Source organism: Branchiostoma belcheri, unplaced genomic scaffold, assembly GCF_001625305.1.
Source record: "Branchiostoma belcheri isolate BF01 breed outbred unplaced genomic scaffold, Haploidv18h27 scaffold28, whole genome shotgun sequence".
In the NCBI taxonomy this organism is placed as follows: domain Eukaryota; kingdom Metazoa; phylum Chordata; class Leptocardii; order Amphioxiformes; family Branchiostomatidae; genus Branchiostoma; species Branchiostoma belcheri.
Genome location: NW_017803887.1, coordinates 2,710,450 through 2,722,163, shown reverse-complemented (window position 1 = coordinate 2,722,163; position 11,714 = coordinate 2,710,450). Strand labels below are relative to the sequence as shown.

General features: G+C 41.0%; 1 protein-coding gene across 1 annotated transcript in view; it reads right to left on the bottom strand.

Moving 5' to 3' along the window:
- The window catches only part of LOC109472585, a 9,406-nt gene extending 2,702 nt beyond the window's left edge, over nt 1-6,704 (bottom strand). Inside the window, exons 1-5 of the mRNA XM_019772370.1 lie at nt 5,770-6,704; nt 2,011-2,080; nt 1,312-1,392; nt 796-889; nt 94-318 (exon numbers count right to left, since the gene is read on the bottom strand). Of these exons, the coding sequence (XP_019627929.1) occupies nt 94-318; nt 796-889; nt 1,312-1,392; nt 2,011-2,080; nt 5,770-6,486 (1,187 nt within the window). The 5' untranslated portion in view covers nt 6,487-6,704. The remainder of the gene's footprint in view (nt 1-93; nt 319-795; nt 890-1,311; nt 1,393-2,010; nt 2,081-5,769) is intronic.
- Nucleotides 6,705-11,714: the final 5,010 nt, after the last annotated feature.

Sequence of the window (11,714 nt, the reverse complement as noted above, 5' to 3'; positions counted from 1 at the left end):
CTCCCCCCAACTTTGCTCCAGTTGGGTTATTTGTGGGACCTAGCAATGAGAGGATATTTTTTTACCTAATAACAAGCTGTACTACACACTCACGTTGTATCAGACGCCTTCCTTGTGACAGTAAGAGGTCTGTTGTCGTCAGACGTCAAGTTTTGACCACTTTCTTTTTGCACCACCTGCAGGGTGCCGTGCTTGTACAGCCGCCAGATGGCGTTGTCGTACCCTCGTTCTTTCAGGACGTCATCACTGGACACCGCCTTTCGATAACTTGTAAGTAAGTTGACAAGCGGCTCCTTGACGATGGAAGCGAAGTTTGTTCTGAAATAGAGAAATAAATCATTTAGCACAAATGGGAGATAAAGGAAATACGCAAAACATTGGCTATAATGTTACTATGGTATATTATGATAATTAAATGATCAGTGTTAGAAAACCAACAAACAAGGTGCTAGTGACCAATAGTTTCCAAGCAGATGTAAGAAAGGTCCATAAATAGGTAAACCTTGGCTGTTATGCTATTATTCTATATTATGATAAATAATTAATAAGTGTTAGAAAACCACCACGCATGGTGCTAGCGACAACTTCTCTTCAAGCAGATGTTAGAAAGGTCGTTTAAAACAATTTTTTCCAAAGGCACTTTACACGACTTTCCTCACTTGACTCCAGTGAAAATGAGTATTTTCCTGCCTTGTATTTGTACTCTGTGTTGGTAGCGGCATAAAATATAACGTGAGTGTGCCGTCGCCATGTTTGGCCATGAAATGTTGGCATATATAAAAAAAAACCTCTCACCTGTTAATGATAAAACAGGACACACAGCTGAGGGTTACAATACTGCAGCAGCTGTCCACACCGTTCAGAAATCCCTCCTCGCCGAAAAAATCCCCTGTCAAGACAATATATGACCAGCGTTAGGTTGTCTTTTCAAGACATCTAATGCAATTCCATATAGCGGCATAACAAGAACAAAAACATTCTGGATGAGGCAGGGGTCGAAATTCATTTAACTCAACATTTAACATCTTGACATGCGTAAACCTACAAAAATATTTGGGTGCACCAGTGTACCTATGGAAAAAATCGGGTGCACAGCTCCAAATTTGGGTGCACTTACTAGTAAAGGTGCACATGCACCCAGTATTTCGAGCCCTGTGTTGAAGTTAACTGCCTTTCTAAGTACAGTTACGTCATCGTTATCAATGATATATAAGATTGTATCGAAAAAATCTGAACATTTACAATTTACTGTTTACAATTCTTTGGAATGCATGCAAACTTTTGAGTTGCTTCTAGATGAATAGATTTTACCTTCATCCAAGCGTCCGACTCTGAAAACCTCTTCGTTCTTGGTCTCGTCCACTGTAACCTGCCTTAGACACTCACAGCGACCTAAAAGAAATCGAATTTTATCACCTCAATGGTTTATTATATGGAAACATTGATATAAAAAAAATACCATCATAAAGTGAGTGAGTGTCTTAAACCATGGCTGTTTTTCACTGGACTAGATGCTTTCTGTTGAACTGTAAATTTAGCATTACTTGTCATGCATGAGGTAAACCAAACCACGTCTCATGTTTGCGCTAACTTAACTGGAACGCTTGCTGAAAACGTGTTTGGTGACGGAGTGACTGCAGACCTTAAAGGTGGCATTTTTGTCGGTCCAATGATGGTTTAAAGACCATTGACCGTTACAGAACTACTCTATATATGTCGTGTCGTTGGAAATGCACAACCCATAGCACCCCGCGCCTACCACAATACAGCAAATCTAATGTTATACTGAGTCGCTAAACAAATAGTTTCTATGCATTTTAAAGTTTATATTACAGTAACAAAAGTTTAAACATGTCGATGCACATATGGCATCCTTGACAACAATTAATGCTATTTTGTACAATTGTGTGTTCCCTAAAACTGCTTAAATTGTATTATTAGGCTGCAATGTTGTTTTAGTTTTGTGTCAATTTGCAATAAACCATTTATATATATAACAAAAGGACCTACCTTTAACAAGCAGGAACAGGTGATGTACAGGCTCGCCCTGCCTCAGTATTACCTTTCCTGCTGGATACTCCTGTTAACCAATCACAGAAAAGATAAGGGTGATAGCATTGTAATTCTGACCAATAAGAAGAATCGTTATTTAGCTGAAGCTCAAGAGATCTACCAAACAATAGATACGTTTAACGTATGTGGCCGAAGGCAAAGAATGTATCCGAGTAAAAAAACGCGCGCGCACTTGCAAAATTTCAATCGGTGATTATAACAACTAACAAGGCCTTTTCACATCATATACACCTCAAGGCAGGTCATTAACACTTCTTTAAAACTAAGATATGAATACTAAATTACAAGAAATTTAAAATGCCTTGTCCATTTACCAAATTTTTAAATTAAAAGGTCAGTTTTGTTGCATCTAATAGTTACCTTTTATGTTATAAATATTCATTCTAATAAGTGTTATTTGATGTTTGTTATTTCGTGCTATTCAGCAGCTAGTTCATACCTATGCACCTTGTTTACCTGAATAATTCGTGTTAGCTCTCCTTAATACGTTAGCATTTCATACTCCTTAGATGTAAAACTGTACCTTACGGCGCCTTTGACAAACTAGATAGTTGATGTATGAGTTATGTTGTCAAACGAACCTTGTCAGATATGATAAAAAAAGTCTGCCTGCTTTACTATACAGACAAGATTTACGTGTTCAACAACAAAGGGTGCCCCTAAACCAGAGGTGCCTTCATTCTGTGCCGCTATCCACGCACCAGTGAGGCGCATCTTAGTGTGTTCTTTATGCTACCGGTAAAAGGGCTACTGACACGCGATAGAGCCCTCTTATTCAAGACACGTCGCCAAATTAGCACGAAAGTGCCAGCCAAACAACAAGAAACGACTGCCTCACGTCTCTGCGTATTGTAAACACAAACTCGAACAGAACGCTCTCTCAAACATGATTGATTTAACACGTTGTCACGTAATGACGAAGTACTTTTGTTGGTGGGTGTCACTGGAAGACAGAAGAAAAATGTCCAGGCTATGCATGATGTACAAAATGACTAATAAACTGGTGGACCTACCAACTACTAAGTACCTAATAGCAGCCCAGAAGAGAACAAGAAATAGCCATGCCTTCAAGTACCAGAGTTATCAACCAAGGATTGGGGCATTCAAGAATTAAATTCTTTCTTAGAACTATCGCAGAGTGGAACTCGCATTGTCATTATATAGCTTTAAACAATGCCTAGATGTTCGAGGGTTCATCATCATCATCATCATCATCATTCATCCTCCGTAGAGGTGGAGCATACAAAGGTTAGGTGTAACAATTCGATCGGTGTAATGAAGCGAGCTGCCGCCGCGCCGCGTGCCTGCGAATCTGGTATGTTACGCAGAAAGACGGTTCTACAGATACAGATGCAGATACTTTAAACAGTGTTAGGTCATTATCATTTCATGAGTGAACCCTTTGGTAGATAACACATTTTTGTTTATTTTGTTGGCCATCCTTGAAAAGAACACGCACGCCAGACAAAGGGTTATTTGTCAAGTTTATGACTTTTATGTCATGGTATTGATGCAAAATAATGATATATGCTTCATCAAATATGGTCATAGTAAATTATAATTTTCTCACATGATCATACGTTGACAGGTGTTTGGCATCCCATTTGAAATGTTAAGGTCGCTGTCCGTTTTCTGGCTACGGTGACGTGAAACATCTAATTCAAAATGGCGACGCCCTTGGAAGTGTCGAAAGATCACAGATAAATTTCACCTGTTTTGATAAACTTTGCGTTTTTTACTGATTATTTCTCGATATGGTTGCAAAAGATAGCAATACGTGATTTAAAATTTATTTCTTCCTAAAATTGATTTATAACTTATCCGAAAATAACACCATTCAATGCTTGCGTCTTCTATTGGGATTACTTAATTTCAATGATTATTTGTTTACATTATTTCTAACTGGACCACAGAATACGTTTCACTCTACTACCTCCCATTGTTAGTAGCTGCACTCTGAGCTTTCCAAAGCATGTAATACATTTGGACGAAATGGTGCGAAACCGACCTGTCTACTTAACACAGACAATTTATTTCCCTGCGTGTAAGCTATGTGGGAAGACAAGCAAAACGGCCTTTAGCATGACAACCGACGAACAAGGGTCCTCAAAGCACCAACAACTTAACTTACAACAATTAGAGATCTGAAAAAAAAAGACTCTGAGGTGGTCGTTGCGTTATGTTGCAAATTTCAGGCATTGTGGGGCTTTATGTGCTGCAAACTAAACTTATTATAAGTCCTGTATTGCTTTAAGAGGGGTTTAGGGGATTTGTTCTGTGGCAAGACTGCGTGACGAAGCCAGTGTAAGCGCCCACAGGAACAAGAGTTCCTGTCTTGTATCGGCGTTGCCTTACAAACACCTACATGCTACGCACGGCTGGAGCCTGTAAGGCCACGGCAAGTTATTTTTATGGATGACAGCACACGCGCATTAATTTTTTCCTGATTTGGGAAAACACAAATAAATTTTTATGCTCTCTGACAGTGGTCAACATGTCAAAAATGGGCAAAGATGGCTGTCGCTATGCTGGAAGGAGGATGGCAGATAAATATGAAGAGAGGAGACAAGAAAAGGCTCTGATTTATTGTTTTGTCAGTTACTACTTCTACTAACTCTACTGTGTTTTACGTTGATGCAGTGAATGATGTATTTTTTATTTCTTTTATATGTGATGGTGACTGTGTTTATGTGATGGTTCAACTGAATCAAAACCATTTACAATGATTAAAACCTTTTTTCGGTGAGAAATGAATGTTGTTATAGTTGTAAACTTTGCACAATTTAGGTATCATTTCTTGTTTTAGAAGGTTAGTGATTTCAAAATTTGAAAATGTAGAATATTGTTTATTTTTCTCCCGCCATGCTTTTACCTCCCTATCATATTAGATTTGGGGTCTGTGGAAGATGCCATTCATAAGATTTACTTGCTGTGGCCTAACCTAAAAACAACAACATGACATAACCAGCGAATCGTCGGAAAAAAACCCTAGGACAAGGAAAAATGGTAAACGCATAGCTATAAGAAAATTGCTTTTAAAAATGAATAGTAATTTTGCCCATTAAACGGAATGCGATTATTGTAATTTAAGGAAAAACGGCTGTACGTATAAAAAAACAGCTGCCGTTCTGAACGGGTTTCTCAGAAGTTTTTCTAGATGCCAAAATCTACCTACGTACAGAATTTATGAATGTCATTTAGGGTAAACTGTTTCCCGAAATTATGGGTTATCTATAAAATCGACTAACAACTTAATCATAACCTAACTCCTAACAACGAATGGAATCTTCATGGGCAACGTCTTTTTTTAAAATAGATAAAAAAACAGCTGTTGAATCGGCTGCAGCTTTTTAACTTACAACAAACAACCGAAGATTATATATAAGTGTGAAGGACAGAGTTTTGCCGTTGTTAGGCCACAGCTATACAATCCGGCCGTAAACAAACAAATCAACTTAACAAATCCTATACGTAGAGCCTGATCTCAAAATGACTATATCGCTATAACTGCGACACTGTTTTTATAGTTGTATACATGTGTATGTAGTACTAGATTTCTAGTAGAGCTGTTTACAAACTGTTTACAGTCAAGAAACTTTCGTCGTTTTTTCGTCGTTCTGACGCAAGTATAGAAATATGTACAGATACCATACATGAAAAAAAAACATAAAAAGAAATCAGGTGTAGAATCCTCACCTGTTTTACTAGTACGGACATCAGCTTTTCTTTCTCCACCTCGGGTAGTGTCTTGAGTACGCTGACGTTGTTAAGATAATGTTCCTTTTCTTCCTTGTGCAATTTGGCGAGGGATTTGATTTTCTCGTGAAATTTCTGTCTATCTATGCGCAGGAACTCGCACGGTTCGGTGGTGTACATGGTAGCGGGCGGCGCCAGGTCCCTACTCGGGCCCTCCGGCGATACCATACCGAGGAATTCTCCAACACCGTGCGCGTAGATGATGTTACTTTCGTGCACTTGCATGGAGTTTCGACTGGGTTTGTCGTATGTAACTTCCACCGATCCACTCAGTATGTAGTAACAGGACAGTAGGTCTTCCTGGGGTTGTTTGGTGACGTAAACATCTTGATCGTACGATTCGTATGTTACGACATGGCTTATAGCGTCTTTAACGTATTTCAAACCGTTATGAATCAGTTTCAAACCGTCTGCCACAGGTCGCATGGATAACAGTTCACTCGCAGTCAGATCCCGGTCCAAACTCACCGCGTTTCGCACCATAACTTTCCGGGCTTCCAGGGTGATCACCACCGAGCCCTGCGCAGCGAACAGCCGCTTGTTGAAAACCATCGGTCCCTCGTTCCTGGCCCTTCTCTCGGCATTCTTTTCCCGTGTGCTGTGCAGGTCTTTCATGAACTTATTGCGCTCAATGGATTTCTTCACCAGCTTTAGCATTTTGGACGGATTTTGTGGCCTCTCTTCGTTGTTTTTTTTCTACTTGGATGAAATGTCGTTGCAACAAGCAAGAGAACTTCCGTAAACAGGGGAAACTTGCTGTTTTCTTTGTATCTTGCACGTTTACTACACTTCCGTGTATCAGTTCCCTCAAAACTGCATCTCAGGGAGTCAACACGTAAAACTTCAGTCTTAATTTAGACGACACCATAGTGTTTAGAAAAAAAATATGAAGAATATCTCACTTACACCACGTGCATGTCGACTAAACTTTACCAAAAAAAAAAATAATTCTCTTCATAGGTAAAATCCACAAGACAGCACAGGTAAAAAATATCCTCTTCGAATAAAAGTCCACTTCGGGCGAAAACGATGTAATGTCAAATCCTTCTTCTTCTCCATTAGTTAAAGACGATTCTTTGCAGGAACTAGAAAGTCACTGACAATCCTGAAAGGCATTTCAAACTCAGAAATACAACTGGCTCTCTGTGTGAATGTCCTTCAGAGTCACCACCATCCTTCGTCCACCACGGAAGACTCTATCTCCAAGCAGATCCCTTTCGGTGGCAAAACAACAGTATCAATTTGGCCAGGCAGTATCCATTAGCCAGAGTAGGTCGCCAGCCACCGACAAAAAATATATAAAAAGCTAACGATCATTCCCCCACAACCTCTGCTTGGAGAGTAGGGAGAATCCACACGAACGTCTGACTTGTTGCCACGACGGTGAAAAACAAAAATGCGTCTGTGATTTTTCTCCCGCTCGGCCACCTGTCTCACGCTAAACTCACAGGACGGGGAACTGCACAAACAAACCCGTCCAAATCCTCCCAGCGCCGACTCATCCGCGTTTGATTACATTTCATGGGAACGTAGACAGGTATTGTTTGACCTTTGCCAACAAGATGATCCCTCAATTTCAACCATAGATCTCACTGACAAAGAACGACATGTCAGGGCCAGTCCACTACACACTTGGGGCGGGGGGTACATTTGAAAAGAACGTTCATATCAAACAAGTTCATATCTTTTGTTGTTGTTGTTTTTGTAAAAAAAAAATGTAGTTGTATTTATACAGGATATCTGCGTTTCAGAAATACTCTCTTTATTTAGAAATTGATTGAGTTGTTGCTTATCTGTTGAAAAACAGACGATAGAAGCAGCTACCTGAGGGAAAAGACCTGCGCGCGCAGGCAGCAACCAAGCAAGCGTTGCTATCTCTCACGCAAGCCGCCTTCACTACAACAATAGCTAAGAACCCTTCCATTGTCCAGGCTTGTTCTGGACTTGGTAACTAAAGCCAGTTTCCGCATGGCGTCCCTATCTATGCACACAAACGCGTGCGGCATTTTCTGTGTTTGTCGACACCCGGCAATTCTTTTGAAGGAAAGATTGCGAAGAAAGTGCCTTCAAGGCTTTAGCTCAACGTAAACAAAGCAGGGATGGGCGTGTTTGGGACTGTTTATATCGTTGCTACTGAGCGAATTTCTGATTTTTAAAGGCATCCAATGCGATATCAGAGCAGCAAAACTAGAAATATTCTGAAAAAGGCAATGACACTGACACATACTGCTTTACATTAGCACATTTCAATCAGTATTTCATACCTTGGGCTTTTAAAACTGCAGAAACAAGCCCCAAGATGAGTCCTTCATTTTCTGAGTGGTACCCTAAAAATCAACCCAGGGCCCTCCCAGTAACCGTTTTCCGTCAGAGGTTCGGGTGTTTTTCGTAAATTGGGATAGTGTTGTTTCAACTCAGTATGTAGAAAAGTGACTAGAATATTGACGTTGAAAAATCGGGTTTTCAAGCCGTAAAAACTGCATTGGATGCCTTTAAGGGTCTAGTCACAGTCGCGGTACGCTAAGTGAAGCCATTAAAACACTCTTGCATGGAACATTTGTTGATTTGTGTGATGAAACTGAATTGTTTTGTGACGGAAAACATCGGCGTATATAAACCGCTGTTAACTGTCAACAGTTGGATCCGCCATAGCTTACCTCAAGGCTCAAGGCCTTAATTAGGATAGTGGGATATAGATCGTAAATTGGGATAGTGTTGTTTCAACTCAGTATGTAGAAAAGTGACTAGAATATTGACGTTGAAAAATCGGGTTTTCAAGCCGTAAAAACTGCATTGGATGCCTTTAAGGGTGTAGTCACAGTCGCGGTACGCTAAGTGTAGTCATTAAAACACTCTAGTCTTGCATGGAACATTTGTTGATTTGTGTTATGAAACTGAATTGTTTTGTGACGGAAAACACCGGCGTATATAAACCGCTGTTAACTGTCAACAGTTGGATCCGCCATAGCTTACCTCTCAAGGCCGAAAACTTCACGATGAATGTAACCTCGCCTGGGGCTGTACTTTGATGAAAAAGTTATTCACAACCTACCTTGAACAAGAATGAGTTATAGTATATACATATATGTTTGACATAATATGTTTTAGCTACGTTGTGAATCAACGATTAATTTATATTAACACTACAACATAGAGTACAACGGCTTTCATTTTTTCAACTCGTGCGGATATATCATACTCTCTCTTTCAAATATTACGTATATTTGTTCTTTGCTATTCAACAAAAGTAACTTAAAGGTAACTTCACATACCCTACTTTTATTAAAAATGGATTAGCCCCAAACCATAGACAGACAGGTCAGGTTTCGCGGAGAGAAGACTCCATTTGTCTCTTAATGCACGATTAAATTTAAAAGCCGGAAAAGAGTACACAGCATTGTTGTACACATGGTTACACAGTCCCTACCGCATATAGATCTATTTGAGGAGGATATATGATAAAGGCCGTAGTGCTCAAAAGATAAGTGCATTGTAAATTTTTTATGTGGCTTTTACGTTGTCTGCAGGGTGTTTGCATTCTAGGTGTAACTATACCGTGCCTTGTATGTGTGTGTGTGTACGTGTGTGTACGTGTGTTTGTGTGTGCAAGTGTGTGTGTGTGTGTGTGTGTGTGTGTGTGTGTGTGTGTGTGTGTGTGTGTGTGTGTGTGTGTGTGTGTGTGTGTGTGTGTGTGTGTGTGTGTGTGTACGTGTGTGTGTGTGTGCTAGTGTGTGTGTGTGAGTGTGAGTGTGCGCGAGTGTGAGTGTGCGAGTGTGTAAATGTGTGTGTGTGTGTGTGTGTACGTGTGTGTGTGTGTGTCTGTAAATAGGTTAATGCCGCTTTTGTACTGACATATATGAAGCATGACGTGAATTCGCTTTTTTCCATGCATGTATTGTACACAGACCGTTTGTAAATTGTGAGCCCCTTTGTTTACTACATTTGTATAATCTATGTAATTTACAATAAGGCGCATGGCATAATGACGGTTGTGTTGTAAGTACGCCCGGCTGGGCAGCTTTTGGATATAAAAGACAACAAGGCACAAAAAAGTTTAAAAGATATTATGAGTGCTATTTGTGTATTCCTGATGAGAATTGTTGATTTTCGTTAATGCAAACAGCCCAGCATAACGGAGCTCGAAGAATGCTGGATTAGGACAAGAAGTTGCACTTTATTCTATAACCGCTAGGTGTCTTAAATGAACACTCACGCAGAGTAGAATTTGCCACCCGAACACTGCCCAGCTCCCCTTTGCCATTTATGGTACAAATAGGTCTGAAGCAAGATCGTGTGTCTTTGGGTGGTGTTCCGAAAGAGGTCAGCTAATATTTGGCTTTGCCAGCCGAATGCCGTTCAAAATGTTTGAAACATTCGGGTGTGGACGGGAGGCAGATCATGCAGCGGTCGTCAAATTTTCTTCAAATTTGATTCCATTCGTAAAAAAAAACGAAAGCGTGGCTTAAATTGTCAGCCTGGTCACCGATTTCGGCCACCCTTCGATCGTTGTTTGGTTGTTGGGGAAAGTTTCTGAATGTGTGGCCGTGGCTTTAGCAGCGCATTATTCTGTGTTATAAGTAGCAAGGTGGTTGAAACTTTTGCAATAAAACATGTTATACTTTCCTTTACTACTTTCATTTCTTTCTTTCTTTCTTTCTTTCTTTCTTTCTCTCTCTCTCTCTCTCTTTCTTTCTATCTATCTTTCTTTCTTTCTTTCTCTTTCAGACATCAAATGGCTTCACCAAACCTGACCCACATGCACAATCACCGCACATGTTCACATTTTATTACTCCGTGAAGGAGGTCAGGACCTCCGGACGGAGTGTTGTGATCGGCTGATTTTTCATGTTCGCAGTCAAAACACTGGGTTCTCTTTGTGTAATCGGCACGCAATTTTATACGCCGTCTGCGGGCATGCCCGTGTTGATGCACGAATGTGTATTTTGCCGTTGCTGCTTTCGCGGTCAATGTAATATTGCAGACGCACCCCTACAATTACGAGGCGAATTGGAATGGTCCAGAAAAAACGTGTTGTTTGGAATAGCAGTGGGGGGGGGTGGAACTTCATGCAGATACGGGGTGGTTTTGATAAGTGGTTCCAGATGTTTTTGCCCATGCTTAAGAGATGCCAAGTTTTTTGGAAGATGTTCGCAGCCAAAACGCATTCTTCCGTACGTCGCATTCGCATGTGGTGTGGCATTGTGTCCGGGATGATGCACGTCTTTTTATTTTTACCGTAGCTGTTTTGATATTGAAGTAAATGCATATTTTAGAAACATCCCTACTTTTACAATCCTGTGGAGTAGGCCGTAGGTTTAGGCAGTTGTCTGGTATCAGAGGTACTGTAAGCAGATATCCTGGTTATCTGGCCGGCGGTAGTAACACTCGCGGTGCTTACCGCAACTGTTGCTGGAATTTGGCCTGTTCCAGGCGCGCTTAATTAGGTACAGGCACGGTAATGCTTCGGTCCCAATTGCGCCGGTGCCCGTCGGGGATGTAGCCCCGGCCGGCTCCCGCCGGGCTCTGGAGCCTGGCGGGCACCGTTTGTGGTGGTCACAATTAAAAGTTTCCTTCAGTGGCATTTTGTCACCCTTATTGGTCGTTCTCCGGCAGGCACCCGGCAGGTACCCGGCAGCTTCTCTGACGATGTCTTGTACTGACCCACTTAATATAGAGTTCACGCTTTTGTTGTGATCATTTGGTCTGTGACGTCACACATTTTACCCGGGTTTACGAAGTACACACCTTTATTCTGTTCATCTGGTCTGTGACGTAACAAATGTGTCCCGGTGAACTGCCGGCAACCGGAGGGGTACCTGTCGGTGTTCTCATGATGAGGTCACGACGTCTTTTTGTCGGCGGGGCCCGGGTAGAATTTAATTCAG